Source organism: Charadrius vociferus, unplaced genomic scaffold, assembly GCF_000708025.1.
Source record: "Charadrius vociferus isolate BGI_N301 unplaced genomic scaffold, ASM70802v2 scaffold345, whole genome shotgun sequence".
Taxonomy (NCBI): Eukaryota; Metazoa; Chordata; class Aves; order Charadriiformes; family Charadriidae; genus Charadrius; species Charadrius vociferus.
The window spans coordinates 235534-259312 of NW_009648340.1; the positions used below are offsets into that span (position 1 = coordinate 235534).

A 23779-nucleotide genomic window follows, 5' to 3' on the forward strand; every position below is an offset into this window, starting at 1 on the left:
TTGGTTTTTTTTGGTTTTTTTTTTTAAATTATAATTTCAGCATGATTTCATCATTGAAATGCACTTTATTATTTCTTAAATATAAACAATAAGGACTTTTCGCTCTTCTTTCATGTAAATAATGTAATTCAAGATTAATTTTATTTAAGGATTTTTGGCAAAAAGAATCTCTAATAATTTTGAACTATGCATATTCATCTTTTAATCCAAACTATAAGAAATTATAAATAAAAAGTGTAATTATCATAAAATTATGTTACAGCAATTTTCACAGCATATGGTGCAAAAATACAGTATTTACCGAAGTAAAAATCTTAAATGGTATATCAAATTCTGCTCCCAGTGAAATGGTGTAAATGTAATTATGCTTATAATATACTATATATATATATATACTATATAATATACTATATACTATGACTTATAGGGAGGCAGCTTACAGAATAGCAGACTCCTTTGCCCAGATACATAGGATAGAATTAAACTAGGTAGATGTATGCAGAGAAGTGTTCTGCAGGAACATGCCTGGCTGATATGTAGGTTTGAACCAGACTGCTCTGTACTTCTTTTTCCATTCTTTTGAAGGAATAACGGAAGTTTTTGTTTCACAGTGAATTCCTAAAATCATTGTGAGCAGCAGCATATAGACATCTTCAGCTAGAGTTCTTAACAGTGTCAAGTTAAGCATCAGCTTTGATGCTTCCAGGCAAGAAACAGTAGGGTGTCAGGACCTTGAGATTTAAATAATCTCTTATAGTGTTTAGTCAATGTGTGGAATAAATTTTTACTCATTGAAATTCCTTTCCTTTTGTTCTATATTCATCTAAATTGGGGAAAACAATTGTATCCTCTTCTCTTACATGTACCTTTAAGTGTTTTTTGAGTGCTGGAGAGTCATGCAGAGATGGTTAACAAGTCATCTTAGTTACCTATCTAGATACCCTAGATCAGGTGATCTAGGTTACAGTCTCATAATTTGGTTCCAATTTAGCTTAGCCTGTGAGACTGTGTTTTAATATGAAAAGCTTGCAGTCTGCCTATTTTTGATAACTATGTGTTATGTAGTAGCCTAAGCCACTGGGATCAGCAGAAAAATAGGTCTGGAGATGCCGTGTAACACTTCAGCAAGATTCTTCAAATGCATCTGTCAAACTCTCTAGTCATAAACTATATAGAATCACAGAATAGTTGAGGTCAGAAGGGACAGCTAAAGCAGTCTGCCCAGGGCTTTGCCCAGTCATGTTTTGAATACCTCTAAGAATGGAGACTCCACAACCTCTCTGGGCAATCTGTTTAGGTGTTTGACCACACTCACAGTTAAAAAGCTTTTCCTTATCTTTCATTTTGTGCCCTTTGCCTCTTGTCCTTTCACTGTGCACCACTGAGAAGTCTGGCTGTCCTTTTTCTTTACACCCTTCTTTAGACGAGCATTTTTAAGATTCCTCTGAACCTTTTCTTCTCTAGGCTGAACAACTCCAGCTCAGTCTCTCCTCAAATCACAGCTGAGTCCATGAGGGAAGTTTGTGTTTCTGTGAAAATATATGTAGAAAAGGGCAGAAAATGCCACAGAGAGAGGAGGAGGGCACAAATATTTAGTGAGAAACAATAGAGGGAACGGTGAGGTCAGAAGGGAAGGTAGTCCAAGGGGGAGCAGATATTCTCTGCAGCCAATGGAGGACCCACACCAGAGCAAATGAATATTGCTAAAAGACTTGAAGCCTGTGGACAACCCATGCCAGAAAAGAGGAAAAGATTGAGGAAGAAGAAACAGCAGAGAAAAACCACTTTATACTGAACCCAAGGTCAATCCACCATACTAACCTAAACCAAGAAACAATACCAATTCTCAAGACAATTAATACATTTTAAAAAATCATATAATTGAAATAAAACCTCCAAAATTTCTAGATGAGAGATGCATGTAGTAGGGCAATGTTACAGAAATACTCTAACACTGATATGCTGAAAATGAAGTTGGTATTGACTATTCCTTTTGCACTACAACTAAGTATCTTCTAATGTATAAATACATTTACAACAGTTATTGTTACTTTAGATACTATATTCTTCTACAGATCTCAAAAGTAGGATTTCTTAAAGAAACTGCAAACTTTATGATCTATCTCTTTTTCAAACAGTTTAAATGTCAACATGGATTTCAAGGTTGATCACCTTGAATCTAGAGAAACTGCGAATTTTATGACTTGTCTCGTCTCTTCTTCAAACACCTTAAGTGTCAACATGGAGTTCAAGGTTGATCACACCTCAACACTTCTGTATTAGTGTGACCATCTCTTTTTCTGCCACTAATTGTGAGTTTCTTATGCTCAACCAAGGCTCTGTGTCATCTTTGGTTCTTTACTTCTTCATATCTTCATTTTTGCAGTTTCTAAGACAAAAGTGGCGACATTTGACTAACACAGTTTTAATTGTATTTTAAATAAAATTCTTGCTGATGCAGAAGACAGAAAAGAATCTAGCTCCTTCTTTTAACTTCAGGTTACATTCTCCCAAATCATACACTAACAAACTCACCAGTATAGAAAAACAATTAATTATGCAGTCCCTATACTGACCACTATTTCAAGATGTAATTATAAAAATACTTACATTCATAACTTAATGATATTTAAATCTTTATTGATTAGAGTTCCTAAACAACTCTATGCTTTGTAATACAGACCTACAGTGAGGCAACAGACAAGCAGTAGGTGACAGGATTAGGTGGGTCCTCACAATTCATGATGGAAGAGATACAAGTCACTGAAAAATACCTGTTACTATAGAGAAATAAGTACTTAGTGAAGGGAAGAATGAAGTGAAGAAGCACTGAGTGAAAGACAAGAGTCCAACTTTACACCACCTGAATGAGAATAAACAAAATTGTAGGTATTCAACTGAGAGAATTCTGGGCAACTCCATTCTGATAGGAGTTTGACATTCTTAAGTGAATGGATCTTGGCAGAGTTGCATCTATACTACTCACTACTTTCGGAAAACCAACCTTTCTTAAAAAGATTTCAGACCCTAAATTGGCCTGGATCAAATGCAAATTCATGTGATGAATTAAGGAAAAAGAAAGTGGACAGGAGACACAAGTGAAATAATCTTGGAGTAACTGTAAGGCTCTCCTAATTGTTATGTTCTTATTTTTTAAATCTTCTCAGCCTTTGCATTATTCTTCATACATTTCCTTTTTTTTTTTTTTTTCCTCTTTCACTTTCACTTGTTTTCTTTTTGATAAATGTACTTGGGTTCAATGTAAGTAGCTTAGTAACTTGGCTCAGAAATGAGGCCGAGTAAAAACCTTCAGTAAAACCATGCAATCTCTGACTTTGACGGTCATATAAAGCTGATCTGGACTGCATCTACAGGCTATGTGAAAAAGTCTATATTTTCAGCAAATAAAACCTTATTAAATGCCTAACAGATGAGATAGATGAGTTTGTTCACTAAAGTCTAGCAATACAAACCAGTATAAAATGGAAAAAAAAGGTACATGAGCCTAAATAGGAAGTTTGCTAATTCCTGCTTCTCTGTTCCAATAATTATATTGCTATGCTAGTTAACTGACTTGAAGAAATTCTGAGGGTAGTGACTGAGGGAATTGCCAACTCTGTATTGTTTTAATGAGAATGAAAGTTCTAATTCCACACACACTGAGCTTGAAATTGCATCAGCTATCTCTGAAACAATATGATGAGCTAATCACCAAAGATAATTATTGTTCTTAGGAACAACCATTGTAATACAATATGATTTTTAATAAACCAACAGGTGGAGGTAATGAAGTTACCAATAGCTGAAGTTAACTTCTTATTACATGATTTTTAGTCCTAGTGTTAGTATCCTTAGCACAGCTTCACTGACTGCAACTTCCTTTAGCAGTTCAATTTAAAGACAAGTTACAAAGGATGAAATGCATAGTACTTACATTGATTTAACATTTAAGTGATCATTTTTCCAGTGCAAGAAAATCATAGAATCATAGAATGGTTTAGGTTGGAAAGGGCCTTGAAGATCATCGAGTTCCAACCCCCTGCCACGGGTAGGGACACCTCCCACTAGACCAGCTTGCCCAAGGCCACGTCCAGCCTGGCCTTGAACACCTCCAGGGATGGGGCCTCAACAACCTCTCTGGGCAACCTGTTCCAGTGCCTCACCACCCTTAAAATGAAAAACTTCTTCCTAATGTTTAATCTAAACCTGCCCTCTTCCAGTTTAAAGCCATTCCCCCTCGTCCTGTCACTACATGCCCTAGTAAAAAGTCCTTCCCCAGCTCTCCTGTATGCCCCCTTTATGTACCGGAAGGCGGCAATAAGATCTCCCCGGAGCCTTCTCTTCTCCAGGCTGAACAGCCCCAACTCTCTCAGCCTGTCCTCATAGGAGAGGTACTCCAGCCCTCTGATCATCCTCGTGGCTCTCCTCTGGATATGCTTCAGCAGGTCCATGTCTTTGTTATGTTGTGGACTCCAGAGCTGGATGCAGTACTCCAGGTGGGGTCTCATGAGAGTGGAGTAGAGGGGCAGAATCACCTCCCTTGACCTGCTGGCCACACTTCTTTTGATGCAGCCCAGGATACAGTTGGCGCAGCCCAGGATACAGTTGGCATACTCGAGAAAAGCTTACTAGCCATTGCATTTCTGGAGAAGTTATTTGATCTGCTTTAGTATTAACTTTACATCAAGTTGTCTAGCTTGCACCTGTCTAATCAGAGAGGACAATAGAATTCCAGACTTGTATTCTCAATAGTGGAAGATGAGATTATTTAAAAAATCATGGTTGTTTTAAATTTGTAAAGTAATCTTTAGCTTCTTGATTTTGTAGTCAGCTTTCAGGCATGAGATACAATCCATCCCAAAGAACCGAAAGGTTTGTCAGCCTGTGACTTGTGTGATATTCCTTTTCTGAGGATTCATGATTTAGCAAAGATCTGCCAAATTATGTCACAGAAGTAAAATCTTACCAGCCTTGCCAATTCCAATTTATCACTCAAAAGTCTGTCTTAGGTATAATGTATATTTTTTTTCTATATATATGCATACATGTATAGATAAATTAATTGATCAATTGATCGATTGATCTTTGTGTTCTGTTTCTTTGCATGTTCCATACCACGAAAAATCATCAGGTTCTTGTGATGGTGTGCTACCCGCCCCCGCCATCAACCTGATCTTTATCTCCTGTAACCCTCCTCAGACGATAACCACCAACCACCCGTGGTGGTTGTAAAGGGTGCATGTAGTTGTGATGGCTGCACCTGGCTCAACGTAGTTTCAGGGAGACAGATAACAATGCCACAATAGCCACGGGCTAACTTGAGCAATGCTGGTACTGTGATCAATATGCAAATACGACTGTAAGTCAATCATCTTACCCCCATAAATAGTGAACAGCGCAAGAGCCCTTTGAGCTCTCCTGAACAGCAGTGGGCTGCACTCCAAGATCTCCCCTTGAGTAGGAATGTCGCTCAAGGTTACTCCTCGAGATTCAGAGATTCCTTGCCACAACAGATCCTCGGTAAGTGACGAAGCATGCTAAACTTTGAAATCTTAGCTAAGTGGTATAAAGGACTGATTGTGCATATGCAATCCTTTAGACATAAACCATTGACCAAGTCTGGGACTAGGACTGGATCCAGCTGCACCTAGACTCCTCTCTGAGAAGGAGTTTAGAAAGCAAGAGGGTCCTTTCTGAACGTCAAGACTCAACGAGAATGTCTCCCTGAGAGTTCTGTCTGACCCTGTACTCTATGCGGTAAATAACCAAGTGTGTCTTGCCATCTTGAATCTTGTTAAAACACTGTCACATTTACCAAAAGACTTTGTTAAGTCCCTGGTTTATATCAATAAATGTATTGCTGCTTCTGTCTATCTGTGAAGTGTAATCATTCCATCCACAACTGTTCTCACAGAATCACAGAATGGTCAGGGTTGGAAGGGACCTCTGGAGACCATCTAGTCCAACCCCCCTGCCAGAGCAGAGTCACCTACAACAGGTTGTACAGGACGGCATCCAGGCAGGTTTTGAATGTCTCCAGAGTCAGAGACTCCACAACCTCTCTGGGCAGCCTGTTCCAGTGCTCCACTAACCTCAAAGTAAAAAAGTTCCTCCTCATGTTAAGATGGAACTTCCTATGTTCAAGCTTGTGCCCATTACCCCTCGTCCTATCACTGGGCACCACTGAAAAAAGACTGCTCCCATCCCCCTGGCATCCTCCCTTTAAGTATTTGTAAGCGTTAATAAGATCCCCCCTCAATCTTCTTTTCTCTAGACTAAAGAGACCCAAGTCCCTAAGCCTTTCCTCATATGAGAGATGTTCCAATACTCTAATCATCTTTGTAGCCCTTTGCTGGACCCTCTCCAGCAGATCCCTGTCTTTCTTGAACTGGGGAGCCCAGAACTGGACGCAGTACTCCAGATGTGGCCTCACCAGAGCAGAGTAGAGGGGGACGATGACCCCCCTCGACCTGCTGGCCACACTCTTCTTGATGCACCCCAGGATGCCATTTGCCTTCTTGGCTGCCAGGGCACATTGCTGGCTCATGGTCATCCTGTTGTCCACCAGGACTCCCAGGTCCCTCTCCACAGAGCTGCTCTCCAGCAGGTCAGCCCCCAACCTGTACTGATGCATGGGGTTATTCCTCTCTAGATGCAGTACCCTACACTTGCCCTTGTTGAACTTCATAAGGTTTCTCTCTGCCCAACTCTCCAGCCTGTCCAGGTCATGCTGTGAGGCGGCACAGCCTTCTGGCGTGTCAGCCACTCCTCCCAGTTTTGTGTCATCCCCAGAGACATTTGGTTTTGGTTTACACATTTGGAAATTGGTGTTGTTGCTAAAAGTTATAAATGGATCCAGACAATTCCTGCTTTGAAAAGGGAATATGACCAGGAAGAACATTTTTAAATTAGATACATTAAAACACATTTCCTTCTGGAGCCTTCATGAAAAGATTGCTGAAGAACATACAGTATCTGAAAAACTATTCTCCAGGCTTTTGAGATCTTTCAGCATGTCTTATGTGATTCACCTCCTGTCCTGCCTTTCACCTCTCTCACAATTTGCATCTTTTTTATAGCCAGAATATATTCATTCTGTTTCAGTGATTCAGAATAACACACTTGACAATATCATTAAATATTATTGACATCTTATTGGATTCAGCACTGAGAAAGCATGTACTACACCAATACAAGCTATTTTGAGGCATAAAACATAAAAAACCCTAGACTAACGAACAGATTTTAGTGGTCTGATAAATATATTGGTGGAATAGAGCAAATATTTGATATTAGCTCCATATTCTGCAACAACAGCCAAAGGATGAGGAAAATAAGTAAAAACAGTGGCCATAAATGGAAAGCGTAACAACAGAGTAACTTCAGAGACTTGTTTCCCTTTTAATCTTAACTACATTACTGGCATCTGGATAAATAAATGATAAGGACTCAATGAAATCTGAAAACTTTGGATTGTGTTTTGAGATGGTTTCTTTTTGCCCTTCCCTAATATGTACATTTCATACACAGGGTTCTTCATAACATAAACCCTTGCTTCATTCTCATCTCTCAAACATCTCCATCTTACCCAGCGGATACTAGGAGGCAAATTCAGCTATGTCTTCACAAAAATCCCAAGCAGAATTAAAGCTTACTTTATCATTTTTTTCTGGGCAAAGAAAAGCCAGGTTTAACACATACAAAAATTATGAACATCTCTTGGGTGTTGCCAGGAATTAAGGAAGAATTAATAGTTTTTTGATGCATTAATATTAATTTGCATAACTATGTTTTAATAGGAGTAAGAGACCATTTATGGAAACTGTACTCCAGTGTACCTAATTCAGGCTAGACAGCCAACTGTGATTTATTAATGTAATATTACTTTTGTGATACAAAGTACACTTTATATGTCTGTAAACAAAATGCTGAGGATTGCAGTGTCAGAACTTTGAGGTAAAATACTGAAAAGGTTTCCCCAATACTCAGCCCTAATTCAATTTTCCAATACAGAAATGCAAAAACTCAAATAAAGGCGTCAATAAGTTCGTAAAGGTATATCCCAATATTGAAGGCAGGGTAAAGGATCATGCCTGAAAGAAGTCATTAGAGAGCAGAGAATATGAAAAAGTTTCTTACCTCGGCAATTGGGTAAAGGGCTACTCCACTGCCCGTTGCTTCGGCACTGTGCTCGAGAAGCACCCTGAAGTAAGTACCCAGTGTTGCAAGTAAAATTTACAACATCATTTAAATTGAACTCACTGCCATTAGTCATTCCATGAGCTGGATTCCCAGGATGTCCACATGTGATTGCTGTTAAAAGAAAAATAGGCAGGCTAGCATCTAACGGAATGGTACTTTTCCATGGAATCACTTGCAGGTTGAAGCTCTTTTGTTTTGTTTTTTTGGGGGTTTTTTGGGTTTGTTTTTTTTTTTTTCCTTCTGAATTTGTCTTTTATATTTATACAAGAAATTTAAGAAAAAATAAGATATATTTATTCAGAATTTTTAATTGACAGGAGAAAAATCTTAATTTTTCAATAAGAAATTTAGAACCTACTTTTCACCTTATGTCGAAAGTTGTAATATAAATAATTATATATATACATATGCATTTTGACACCCATCTGATATGTATCAGACCTTAAAAAGGCTGAAAGTTCACTATATTTCCTACTAATTCAAATAAAAATAAAAATTCCCCTTCAACCTTCAAAATGTAATAGGGCAAAACAAATTGAATTTGAGCATTCAGAGTATTCTGGAGTTCTGAAGCATTTCTGTTGCAAAGTTCTTAAGTTCCTTTACTGAAGTAGTGATCCTTTTAATCAGATTCTCTTATGGCATTAGAGAAATCATTATTGGGAGTAAAACTTTCCCGTTACGTGTATAACGTTGATTATGCTTACATGACACTTGTAAAATACACTTGTTAAGATCAAGCTCTAGCTTACCACATGACAAGACATTCAAATAATATAGAAAAATATAGAATATCATAGATACCGATAATACAAAATTAGAATGTATATGCACACACACACACAACTTTTCAACATTGAGCTAGTGACATTTATCATACTCATAAATATTCTATACACAGGTTTATCTTTTGTTTTATTACTTTGTGTTTTGGTGTTTTTCTAACTGAAAAGATAATTGAAAAATAATTTTAATGTATTTATTTTTATTTTATCATGGAGTTCAACTGTGAAACAGTATTTTCAACAGTACCTGATCTTAGGGAATTAAATAGGACCCCTTACTGTATACAAACTTATGTATTTAGCCCTTAAATTGTGTAAATAAATCTAATAAAATCACATGAATCCTTTCTCATTTGCTGCATTTGAAGATGAAACCCTGAACATTACAATAAAATCTTACTGCAGGCACACAATCAACTGTATTCTAGCACAGTTGTATTTTTAAACTGTTACAGATGATCAAGTTTCAAGAAATAAAGCAAATTCCAGGGCCATACTAAATCGGTTAACATAATTCTTATATAAAAACCTACTAAATTAAAAAAAAATGCTATTACCTTAAACTTTTTGCAGTTTGCTGAACAAATTATATGCCATAGGTTTTAACACCATAAAATTTAGGTCTGTTGTAGAAGTTCTGGTAATGAAGGATAATTCTGTTCCTTTGCTCGTTTCAACAAAAGTGTACCCTAGTCAGTCAGTTCCTGTTTAGAACTCATTACTCTTGACAGGATGCTGGTATTTGTAACATCTTCCAGAAAGTAAAGATCTTGGATGCAGAGATCTTAACCACTGCATCTAGTTCTGCCACTGCTCCATTATAGTTACTAGATATCACTGACCTGTTGACTGATCAATGCTGCAATAGTCAGATTCACACAGTAGCAAGTACTTAAAAGCAATTTTTTCTTTTTTTTTTTTTAAAAAAAAAAGGAAAAGTAGATAATTTTGGCATTGTAGTGTTTTCAATCACCATTAGGCTTTTATGCAATCAATTTAATAATGTTTACTTAAGCAGTAGCCAAGACATTTCAAAAAAAGGTTAATACTGTTGGGTTTATGTCATCTAAATGGTGAATTACAAATTCCCTCCTCCATCCTCATATAACTGCCCTATGCATGCATGCACACACACGCATGTGTATTCACACACACACTTAGTCCTAAATATGTAATGGGAAAATAAATACACTTGGCATGTCTGAAATCGATGCCTGCTAAGGAATTACACATTTCCCTATTATAGTCCAAAGAGATCAACCCACTTAATGGAATATAACTTTCAAATATACACTCCAGTCTTTAACACAGTATCTTTCTTAGACCCTTCCACCTCACCACAGAAAATACATAACCCAGAAGAAATAATGGTAGTACTGATAGTATTTGCAGAATAAGAAAAATACAGTCTGAGCATCTAGCTATACAATTAAACCTATGTTTTTGTCATCATTAGAACTTTTACTAAAGCAGGTTACTCTCCTGATTTTTATTGCTGTTGCTCACAAGGAACCAATCATACATCTTCACATTTCATGTTAAGTCCCAATAAAAATCTTTCACAAAATATTTGGCTAAAGTGTGGTTCAACCAGTTATCCAATAAAGAGATAACAAAACACCTGTGTCACAAATTACGCAAGATGAAGGAGGCTGACTTTCAGATGAAACTAAGAAGCTAAATTAGTCATGGGTGGAGTACTCTGAGTACTTACTTAGCATTTTTTGAAGACTGCAATGTCTAGTACTTACAAATGTGAAATTTCTTCCAGAGCCAACTACAAATGCAAAAGGATGTGTGATCTTCTGTAAAAATATAGGTCAATTTGGGGTAAATTTTCAGGGGCACAGCTCATAATTTCTTTATGGTGCCTCTGCCATATTTCTAGTTCCTCATCCACACTGCTCAGTCGAAAAACCATTTCAGTATCACATTTGGGAACACGTTTCTAGCATTGGTAAACAGTATGTTTTCACTTTCCTTCTCAGAAATAAGAGTAATTTTTATGAGAATTTTTAATAACTAACTAACTAAATAGAAGTAGGAAAATCATCTGAAGCTTGGATGTTGACATAAAAAAAAAATCATCTTGTATGGCAGAGTTATAAGCGAAAGAAAACCATGTTGTAATGGAAAGTATTAGGCAACCTATAATGACAGAAATTGCTGCCAGTTCTTCTCATAACAGTAATGATAACATCAATTTAGGAAGAAGCAGCCTCTCACCCCCCCTCAGCTTTGCCCCTTTCTTTTGAAGGGATTTTATTCATTGCATGGCAAAATTAATCCACTAAAAGTAATAATGCTAGCTGGTGGCATCTCTCCTTTGATGAATATAAATCACTTGAAGATATAAATAGGTTTTTAAAAGGACTATGACATTTTGGAGATATTTCCTGCAGATGTATACAGGTAGAAATCTTCATTTTACCACTAAGAAAGAAAATACTGAACATTTTGAAATCTAATGACTTATCAGAAATATCTTTTCTCAGAAATGAAACAAAGATACTGACATGGATTGAACAGAAAAGCTGATCATCTCAGTGACTATCTTTGTGTGGACAAAAATATGTCTGTTTGAATTGCAGATACCTTAGAAAATTTCAAAATTGAAATAATTTATATAAATGCTCCAATAAAAATAACAAAAATTGTATAAAAATGGGAAGCCTTATTAAAACTGAAAAAGAATAATAAAATCAGCTACACAACAAAGTGGTAGAATAAAAAGCAGAGAAATCAGACTTGAATCTGATTAAATGTCTGATGGTTCAGAAAATATCAGAAAACCTACCATGCAAATGAGGAAGGAATTAGAGTACGAAAGACTCAACAATTCCAGTAATTTATTACGGAATTTTCAAAAGCAGGTGAATTAAGAGAAAAAAAAAAAAAAATCCTAGTAAAGAGAATAAAAAAGTTCACTTTTTTTTTCCTAACAGATGTGGTGTAATCCAATACCATGCCTGTGCTTGCACTGGTAAATATTAGGAGGCCAACTTGGAAAAATGGGCAGTCACTATCAAAACTGCACAGATAAACACTATTCCAGGTTTACCCACCAAACAATGAAATTAGACCAAGGGATTTTGGTATTCCTGGTGAAAAAATAGGGGAGAGGCTCAGTAAGCCCACACTTTACATAGAAATTATGCCTGGAGAAAGAGAGAGAAAGAGATAGATGAAGTTACACAGTTGCAGATTGTTGTTCAACTCACTTCAATGCCTATGTTATCCTGTTTCTGAAACAACAGAAATCAGAAATTGCAGGTTACAGTTATTCGTTCTCTGCTAGGTTTGCAACTAGATTAGAATATAATGGCCCTTCTAATTGAAAATATGTCCAATAAATATCTGATCTGAGCACCTCATTCAAACACCTTTGAACATCCAATCCACTGTTAACGTTCAATTAAGTTTTAAATAGTAGTAATAATTCAGTCAAAAATTAGTGATACTTACGGACACAAACAGGAGTTTGTCCAGACCATTTGTGATCCTGCAAGCAAATTCTGACAGATGTACCAACAAGTCGAAAGCCAGGATTACACTGATAGACTACAGTGTCACGATAACTGAAACCATCTCCACTAATATGACCATTTACAATTGGATCTGGTGAACCACAGTGACCAGCTGCAATAAAAGCAAAACTCATCAAAAACGTGTATTATTACAAACCCTGCCAACATTTACAAGAATGCTGACATGACAACAGAATTTCATCCTTGCTTTCAATAAACAATATATTAGAGTCAAATACCGCACTGTACAAAACAAGTTCTGAGGTGTAAAAACTACAGGTGATATTCCTACTTTTTTAGGTGAAGTGATATTCAAATAGTTTTAATTTTCATATATATAGTTTCTGCAGATTCTGTTGCAGAAATTACACATTTGTCAGAAGAATGTCTGGAAAATGTAAATCACAAATTCTGAAATTGGAAATTATTCAGTTTAATTGCTAGAAAACTGACAATTTCAACATGGATATTTTTTCCCCTTTTGCCTTAGTAAGGTTGCCTTTTTCCTCAGATAATTGTGAATTAAAAGGTATTTAACTCACAAATCCATACTACTATTTCATCATAGAGTTCTGGTTTCTGTTATTAATGATTTGCTTCGGACTTTGTAAGTAGATCTCTACTAATAAATTAAACATGGTTGGGACCATTCTCTGAAGGAGGCCAACCAACACAGAGCGGTCTACAACTATAAAATGAAAATCTCTTCCCTTCCGGACCAGCACAGCTGATAGCAAGCTGCCTACCAGGATCAGTACTGGTTTAAGCTAATTTGAACCGTACTTGGAAACTGTCTTTGAGAACCATAGCAAAAAACATGCCTACGCACTGTTCTAATAATTTAGGAGAGTTGATCGAGTTTCGTACTCATTTTCATGTCCTGGCATTGTTATTTGATTAGAACAAACATAGCCCTTGTTATTATACATATCCAACAAAGAATTTATTTCTTACTAGCAGGTCTTCAGACATTAGTAGACAGATCCTAAAACTAATCAAATTTAAAAAGGAAATGAAAAAAAACCCTCATTTAAAAAAAAAAAAAAAACAACAATAAAACAATAAATCATTTCTGCAGGATGACAGGCTACTGCCTTCAGGAGAAGAAAAACTGAGTTATTTCAGTTATGAATATATGTTCCACTTAGCTATATTAGTTCATTTACAATGCTATTTAGGCCCCTACTTCTATTTATATTTAATAGAAATTTTCTCCAGTCTAATTTAAAGCCTGCAACATAGAAAGCAGACTTCTTGAAAAAAGAATAATCTACAAATTAGTATTTCTTGTTATGTTCAAGTATTTCCCAACATAAAGCTACAGTTTCTACAATTAAATTAATGTTTATTTATTAATAGTTTTTAGTAATGAATGGCAAAAAGTTTATTTGTGTTTACTCTTTCCAAATCATAATCACCTTTATGTTATCTTCATCTGATTCTTAGCTAAACTGACATATTTAATGTGTTTTCTGTGCTTATAAACTCATATTCATGTCAAAATTATAATAACCTCTTCTTTATATTGCTTTCCAATTTGATCTGTAAACTTCAAAACAGATGCCTTCTCCAGCTGTATGGAGGCATGAAAAGGAAGGAATGTCTACCAGCAGTGTTTCCTCCTTAGTTATATCAGCTGCTGTTAAACAATACAGAACATGTTACTCCAGGGTTATAGCACTCTTGGCACTAAGGAAGCTAAGTAATGATATTATTCTCTCTAGATTCTTCCTTCTGCTTTAAAACAGAGTTGCTGAGCAGGAAACTATTTCTCTTTACTGATCACAGAGGAGAAAAAAGTTCATTTTTTTGGTGACACTGATTAATTGCCCCTGGCAATAATTTCATCTGAAACTATGCTAAGTTCTCATTTCGACATGTGAGGACAGGGATCTGAGGCTCATGACAATGGAATGGGTGCATGTGTGATGTTGTGTTTCACACAGGCTGTATCCATCAACAGCAAGCTTGTTTGTCACTTAGCTTCTTTGGGATTGAACCTCCTTTCTATTACAGACCCTTTAATAATGCTAGACAGTATATTTCATTTGCACTTGATAGCTCTTCTAAAACCCTAGAAGGGCAAAGCACATGCTACTTGATTATTTTATTATTCGTTTTCATACATATAGGATTATTATAATAATCTTAATTGTAGGATTGCTGATGTCTTTAAGGAGATATTGTGATACTGTTCTGTAAATTTGTGAAAGAAAGTATGAATGTAAGCTTTTCACACCCAACTTCTTACACAGGTACTCTTGCCCTCACAGGGAGTAAGGCAATAGAGAGTAACAAGGACATTGAAAGCATATTTTTCTCCTTGAAATGTCTCATGGAATAATTCATTGTTCTCAGTACTTAGTAATACGATCCCCCTTAGCATTTTCTCTCTTCCAGCCTCCCTCAGTCTCTCCATGTCTATTACACGTTCCAGTCCCTAGCCCCTTAATGGGCCCTTCCCCCAGACTTGGTCCAGTTTCCAGTATCTCTCTTGTATGGTGGAGGACACAAAAACTACACGCAGTTTTCCGCAGAAGGGCTGAAGAGGAAATAACAACCGTGACCCGCTGACTACACTACTGCCCATACAGTCCACTCTGTGATATTCTTTACTGCAAGGCCACTCTTTTAACTCCTTTTCGACCTCTTCACTAGGTCACCTGGGTTGCTTTCTGTAAAGCTTCTTTCTACCCAGTACTCATAAATGACAGTATTCTAGGAAAAGTGCAGGATTCTGCATTTGTCTTTGTTGAACTTTATGAGCTTCCTCTTGGCCTACTCCTCCAGACTCTCAAGGTCTCTTTGTCCAGTGGTACTGCAATCCAGCTTATAAATTCTTCTCCCATCATTTGGTGTCATCCTCAAACTTGCTGAGGCTGAACCCCAACCTGTTATCCAAGTCACTGACAGAGGCTGGATGATATTTGCCTCAGTATTCATCCTCAGTACCCACAGGCTACTAGTCATACATTGAATCATGAAACACTTCCCCTCAGAGTTTGGTGGTTCAACTAGTTTTCCACCCATTTTGTATTCCCCCCATTCAGTTCCTGTCTTCTCAATTTGGCTACAAGGATACTATAGGATACTAAAAGCGTTACTACAACACAAAGTGAAAGAAATCTACTGTTTAAATCAACTGAAACCTACATCTAATGAGACAGTCACCGGAAAAGGCAGTAAGATTATTAAGGTTTGCTTTTGATTGTTCCATCCTGTCTGTTCCAAACTATTTTCTTGTTTTCCCTGTTCCTGGAAATGAACTTAGTTCTTCTCTAATTTTTTTCCAGGGACTGAGGTGAAATAGCTATCTTCTTGCCTTCTTTGGAAATCTGATGTTATACTTGGGATTTTTTTTCAGTAATTGCACTTGTTCCCACCTTTCAAGAATGGTAGGAAGTGGCCTCACAAGGACATATGCCACCACCTCAGACTTATCCAGTAAAATCACAGATGTTAGATCAGTTTATTTAACTAGTTCTTTAATTGATTCCCTCAACTGCTGCATTGTCTCTTCCCCACAACTGTACTACTATGAGTAAAAAATTCATGGTTTGGATAATCTATGTCCTAGATGAAACACGTACTAGTGCAGAGGTATAGGTCAGTTTTAATGACAATTTCTTCTCCTAAAGAAAACAATCCTGCATGACCCTAAATATTCAGGAATTGGGAAATTCTGAAAATTGTCATTCAGGTAATTGGGACAATTGCAGATTTGCAGAAAGGAAATCTATGAAACAGATGTAAAATTGGAAGAGAAAAGCTGTATTTATACAAAACAGAATGGAATAAATTTGATTTTTTAATTTTTTTCTAGACCTAAATAGGGAAGAATTGAAAAGAAGTTGCTGCACTCAAGCCAAACACAGGAAACCACAGGAAATTTAAACAAGAAAGATAGCTGAGATGTCCCAACTGACATAATGCAAAATACAAAATATTACGCACTTTCTCTTAAACGGGGATTTAACAAGTTGCTGGACTTATTATGTGAGTCATTTCATTTACAGATCATTCCAGCTAGTGGATTTAATTACTTTTTCTGGGAGTTTTGACTCATTTAGATTAAATATTCCAATAACTCAAGAACTGAAAGAGCACTGCAATAACACAAAATGCATGCAATTTTCCCATCAAGTAAATTAGATTAAAAGAATATTAAAGAGGCTGCTAGTGGATTTTTTAACAAAATACACTCTCAAGAATTAAGGAAATTGTTCACATGGCTCAAGGTTGGTTCAGTAGTTTTACTCTATAACACCTGGAAAGGAAGACACAAATAATTCTATTTTATTTTAATAAGAATTTGAAATATAAGCCAATATCACAATATCATACTGCAGTTTACCTGTGAGTTATCGATTACAGGATCAGATATTTTTACATAAGCAGTCAGCAGCAGCATTTTTCCACACTAACAAATGTATAGAATTATGTATATTATAGAATTATGTAAGATATGGAAATCTTACTTTTTGGGGAAAAAAAAATGCTAAAAATTAATGAAAATGAAATGGAGTAGATTATATTTAAGTTTAGATTTTAAAGTCCTTGACTTGTTTATGTATAGTTTTGCACCTGAAAGTCATAAAAAGTCAGGAAAAAATATCTGTTCAGGAAAACACTTTTGTCCATGATTAAATGCCACCGATACAACAGGGATGGAGTTAAGCAAAGTCTTAAATGCTTCCAATTTGATCCATGCCCTATATGTATGTGTGGTCAGTCACACATAGAAACTATGCAAACAAACATATGTTTTGTGACTTATACGTGCAATTATTTTTGGAAGGAAAAGAAGGGAAGAGATATGAATGAAGAGATATGACATACCCGCAGTGTGAGTAATTGAGTTAAATTGAAAAAAAATCTTGCCTAACAATTCAAATTTATCTTTGTATAATTAAGAAAAAATACATATAATACTAATTACCTGAAGACTTAAGTCTCTTATTTAGCCTTGGACTCATCAACTACAGTCATTGGTTTTAGCTTTCTTTTGAGACAAATAATAAGGATTTGACAAACCCTTTCCTGATATACAGAAATTAGTGTACTCAGCTAGCCTCAAATCATAAATTGATTCTACACAGACCAGTGGGTAACATAAAGTGATACCTATTTTCATCTATAGCTGTCCTGAATTACATTTGTGCAGGCACAGTATAGGTAAAAAGCATCTCATTATCATTCCTTTGAAATGGAAAGGCGCATTCAGAGCTCCCTGGGTGTTTGCTTCCTGATTTTCACAGGCTTCAGGTAAGTCCTAAAGGCACCTCTGAAATAAATTTGGTGCATGCTGTCCTTGAAATTTAGGAATACACAACTGGCAGCATTCACATAATCTAGCTTTAAAATTTAAGAATTTACCTTTCCTGAATTGCTCTCTGGAGGAGCCTGCATAGTTCCATTGACCTTGTTGGGAATTTAGGATCTTAGATTGTACTCTAAATTGCATCTAAATTAGGTGCCTAAAGTACATGGTGTGAATATTCCTTATGTGAGAGAATGTACAGAGGCAGAAAGAGGTTTAGTAGCAGAAATATAACCTTCTGAAGCTTTCGTGTGATAACTCAAATTTAGACTTTCACAATCAGAGCTGTGCAGTATTTTTTGGCACTATAGAGCTTGTCTGATTTTGAAATAGCAAAGACTAAATAGTGATTAACGACCTTCCAGATCTAAATGTGATCTTTTCTGTCCAGTGAGGTAGATCCATGCATTTAACTGTTCTAAGCATAGGGCTGCATTCAACAATGCAATCAATCTAATACATCAACTAGAAACCAAAGTCCATCAATTTTTTTTAGAAAAGAATTGCGAAGTATCGTAAGACGAGCATTGCTCTTACTGCAGTAATAGTTCCTGTTCATTACCAGTGAGAATAGATCTGTAGAAATCATTTAAAATGCAGATAGTCAGGTGGAAAAAAAAGTTGTTAGCTGTGGCCATGGGGATAAGATAATAGCAATGGATACCAATTTCAATGCAGGTTTGCAACAAACTGAAACAGATAAAATCCAACAGCAAATCACTCCTGGAGAAGAAAAGGATGAATTGATATAAATGAAATTCCAACTGTATATAGAGACAGTCTTTCCTAACTATGAGAACTAGTAAACTTATTAGCATTTTCCTGAAGAGTTACAAGTTTCACTGTGTGTAGTTTTTCAAATGACTTCAAGAATAAACTGATATTGTTCACTATGGAAGTCCTGTACGGATCAGTTCTTCTCCTTCAAAAAAAAACACTATTTGAATCTAAATTTACAGCTATTGTAGACAGTTAATCTTCTGGGGTGTTCAGTGGTAAAATATATTTCTCAGTAGTAAGAATAGAAAAAAAAGTATCTTTTCCAGCCTTTCTTAGGCAAGAGTTATTTATAATACAAACAGAATCCATTGAGATTTGTATATTATTTAGTTTGTATATGTTGGCAGCCAAATTATCCTGTTTGTATAGCCTTTCAAAAAAAGAAAAGCAGTACATAAGTACTAAATACTATTATTATTGATCAGATGATGAAGTGGTAGTTCAGGTTAGTTAAAATGAATTCTAACACATATCTTTATGCTTGAAATTATTATATAGAGGTGTCAGGCACTACACTGGCAATGAATGGTGTAACACACTGCAAAAAACTGAGGGGCAATAGCTCTTTTTTTACAATATAGCTTGCGTGTTTGCAACAGAAGAAGGGGCTGAGGAAAATACTCCTACACATGCAAATTTGGGGCTGTTGGATCTTCACAGTTGCATCTTGTTGGTCAGCTTCAGTCCAGGGATAGCCTGACACCATCAGGAAGCTGATGTATCTTCACATACAAACCTCATACAGTTCTGTTGTGGAACTGATGAACTTATGTATGTGAAAAGGTAATGCTGAAGCATAGCATTCCCCTAACCAGCACATCAGTGGAATTCTTTTTCCTAGGTTAAAAAAAAAAGATTTAGTTTACTCCTTTACTGCTCTAAGTGTCAAAAGCAATAGTAACAAAAATACACCCCATTTATGTCATTATCTTCTACATCAAGATGACATCATTCTTCATACAGTGTATTTTAAATTGAAAAATAAAGTGTATGGAATTGAAAATATGTCGAACCAGAGACGTGTTTTTTCTTTTCACAAAATTTGCCAGAAACAACTACATCTCGTTGGGAACTCACTAACAATGAACTGCCATTTACAAGCTAGTTTAGCTCTATGAGACAATGGTCACCACTTCTGACCACTCCGTATCTTAAGAGATGACATACTGTAAAACTGTCTTCACAAAAATTGTACTGCAAAAATTACTGTTGCAAAATGAAGGAATCAATCAGGAACTGATTGGACTAGATGATCTCCAGAGGTCCCTTCGAACCCTGGCCATTCTGTGATTCTGTGATTCTGTGAATACATGATCAAAGGTTATAAAATCTTAATTCAGATCTGAATTACATGCTCTCATGCTATTTTTTTTCCTGAAAAGATTCTGTCTTCATTTTCTTTGCTGCTGCAGCCTAGTAGCTGAATTAAAAGAAGAAAAGACAATCAATCCAGCAAGTAGGACACAAAGACTGAGATTTTATCCCTCTCTCTAAGACTCCTACATTTCTGTATTTCACCTATACCCCATCAAATTGTCTGTTCTGTACTGACAAAGAATGGAGTTAATATGCAGCTTATAACTCCACATTCTGTTTTGTCAAGGTTAGATTGTTATGCTTTTGTCTGTTAGTGCATTACTGTCTTGTGGCTTGCAACCCGTTTAAAAATATTTTCTCTAAAAGTATTTTCAGGCATTAAAGATCCCCAGAAATGCAGGATGTTGTCACTAGTACTCTGTTACAACTCATGCCTATCTAATGATACTTGCAATTCCTTTTTCTTAATAACCTGCTAGGATGAAATTTATAGTACTTGAAAATGGTGTTTTTTGATGAAATGATTGAGTTGGTATGTGGTACCATCGCATCTGGTTATTATGATGCAGGCGTTCTTTTCTTTCAATGTAATATTCTACCAGAGGAATGTTGTGTTTTAAAATGCAGCTCTTATTTTCTGTGTTTTTCTCAGCGGAATTGTAGCCATTTTTTTTTAATTTTGCGTCTTGGTGTGAGGATGAACTCAGAGCTCAATAACTGCAAATACCTCTTATGATGGTACTATGAAGTAACTTTGCTTAGAAATTTAAGGAAAACCAGCATAAACTACCTATTTATCATTTACATCTACAAGGTAATGAGCACCAGCATCCTGATATCCCAAAGGTCATATGTATGTCTATCTGAACACAGAAAACCAGTAACACTGTTGATATTTAGAAAGCTAAGAATGGATCCAGGTGTCTAAGAATGCTCAGCAACCTTTTGTTATCAGTTCTTCTCACAGATCCATATTGACACTGACTCATTGTAAATGTAGATGTCAGGTTTATTTTGACTTGGTTCATGGAATTGACAGCATCAGGGATTCTTCAGGCAGCATGAAGGTTTGAAGAAGTGAGGCCTAGAAAAAGGGGTTTTTTTCAGTTTTAATTTGAATTCATTTCTTCAGATAGAACTAAAGTGTGTTGTCCTTCATGACATACTGCAAAACACAACCATCCACATTCTTTTAATGGGATGTTTTGAAGATATCAAGGTCAGAGGAAGATAACCGACATTTTATTTTTCACATGCTAAATTTTCATGTTAATATACTTTTTAAAACCTTAATATTTCCACAGAGTGGGAGGACAAAGGATTTTATAATTTAGAAATGAATCTGCATAATTTATTTAAAAGCTTCAAGTCAAATGTTACTGTTAGACATGCATCTAATTAGTCAAACATTGCTCTAGCCTACCTGAAAATTTTACAAGAAGTGAGTTCTGGATAGAGAATAATTTCTGACAATTCATGTTACAGCTACTGTCATTCCCTTATAAAACAATGCTTTTACTAATTCATTGCTGTAAAAAACGGGAATATAGACTATTCTGGATAACAAAATCTTAGTTACTCTAGTTGGATTTGGAGGTTTTTAAAATTAATTAATTATTTCCTCTGTAAAATGATAAAATTCTTGCATATGACAGGTGGTCAAACTGTTTTATTTAAAATGTACTAGAAAAGCATGGAATACTATGTGTTCTGCTAAAAGGATCTCAGAGTTTGGAAGGGTGTTGGTTTTGCTTTACTTTGTGCTGTCTCTTCTCTACTTCTCTTAACTGAATGCTGAATATGCTGAAAGCTTATTGGAGTACTCCTGAACTGACACTCATCTTCCAGCTTAGTTCATCCCACACCCTGTGACTACTCCACAAAGCAAATCAAAGTACTGTAAATGTGGGCAATCAATTGCGTCACTTAAAAAAACCCTCCTGGTCCAAAATGAATCCTAACAACACCAAATACCATTTAATTTCTAATAAAAAGTTATATGCTAGTAGAGTAGTATAAAATCATATGTGGTACACAATATTTCTGTATTTAAGACATCTTTATTTTTCATTGACTTTAAAATGTTATTACTTGATAAAAGCTGAATTCCAGTACTTGATACTGTGTTTGATCAAAAAAAAAACATAAGAAAAAACAGATTTTTTTTTTACCTAGGCATTGGGTTTCAGTACCACTCCAGAGACCATTTGCCAGGCATTCCCTCACGTGAGAACCAACTAATGTGTATCCTGTGTTACAGGTGAAAATTGCAGTAGCTCCATACACTGTTAAGGTTCCAATCTTATTTCCATTTGGTGGAGATGGAAGGCCACCACAGGAGATAACTAGGGAAAAACAAAAGAAACAAAAAAATCAAATATGAAAATATTTTTCATAATTTCTTAAAGTGGGAGACAATATACCACCTCACATTCTCTTAAAAAATAAATGTAATAGGAATAAATATGAGTTGTATTCCACAGTAAGAGCTTAAAATTATGCTTGATTTAGCAACACATGTTCTAAGTCTGAAAATTCATTAGGATATCTTCATATCTTGACAGCAGCTTAAACACAATCTCTATTTCCAGCTCTGAAACAAGAGAATTATATGAATGTCTGGGAAGGATGCAGTTATATTCCATGTGTACATACTCGTGGTCACTCCTCAAATATATTTTCTCCAGCCATTTTAAGTGTTACATCTCTTTAAAGATTTTTTTTTTTAACATGTAGTACTCTGAATTTTTATGAACTGCCTTTTTTTCTTATTCCCTACTACTATTCATAATCATATAACATATATGGTAGTCTACTAGCTAAAAATATAAATCTTCTGTTTTTTCTTAAGGCTAGACTTGTCTCATTATCACAGAACCCTTCTGTAAGCATCAGCTGCAACCCACAGCTATTACAGGCTATTACATGAAAAATTACCTTTTAAGAATGCATCAAACTAATTTAAACTGTTCTGTAATGTCTCTTGTTTCTAGAAAAATATATCCATAATATTGTAATTTAAGGTGCAGACCAATGTCTTCAAGAGCTTTAACTGTATTTTATTATGTGTTAGCATAAGTCATGGATTTACTTTCAAACGTATGTTACACAATTAAACTTCCTATCTGAAACCTCAAGGTCCCATTTTTCTATATTTTAAAAGGTTCACTATAGAAAACAACAAGAATTGGGTAGATAAAAATCAAGTACATACCACTCTGCAGTTAACTCAGTCATAATAATAATAATAATCATCATCGTCATCAGAATATATGTGATCAGAGTCTTTTATGCACATAAGGTTTCCGGACGTGGATGAGACTCCTTTCAACCACAATCAAGTCACATTAATGTAATTTGTGGGGTAGCGTAACATTGCAACTTCTACTGTTAAATATTAATTACACTTATGCATGTGTTAAAAAAAGAAAAATAACTTCCTAAAATGCAATAGAATGAATTGTTCTAAATATCTTACAAATGTTTTATTATTTTTAATTACAGTTATTCCAGTTAAAAATAACTAAACTACATGAATAACGAGCCACCTCATAAGTTGCTAGGCAGCTGTTCAGCATATTCTCAAACAAATAAAATAAATTTACTGGTTAGGTCTGTCTTAATCCAGAACCCCCTTAATTTGATGTTTCACAATTCCTTTAGACATACTATTCACAAGAAGATATTGATAAATATGATATAAATGCCTGATCATCAGTGTTTCAATTAGCTTTCCTGCTCCTTCAGAAATATAAACAGCTAGAATCTATATTTATATAACTAACGCTTAGCATTTGAATGACAGACAAAAAGTAAACAGTAGAGGTCTCAAAATACTGTATAGTCTA

At 35.6% G+C, this 23779-nt stretch overlaps 1 protein-coding gene across 1 annotated transcript in view; it reads right to left on the reverse strand.

Annotated features, from left to right (window-relative positions):
• Positions 1 to 23779, reverse strand: part of CSMD1 (CUB and Sushi multiple domains 1) — a 1016474-nt gene that overhangs the window by 52410 nt on the left and 940285 nt on the right. The window contains exons 55-57 of the mRNA XM_009885090.1: positions 22103 to 22276; positions 12453 to 12626; positions 8140 to 8313 (exon numbers count right to left, since the gene is read on the reverse strand). Coding sequence (XP_009883392.1) covers positions 8140 to 8313; positions 12453 to 12626; positions 22103 to 22276 — 522 coding nt within the window. The remainder of the gene's footprint in view (positions 1 to 8139; positions 8314 to 12452; positions 12627 to 22102; positions 22277 to 23779) is intronic.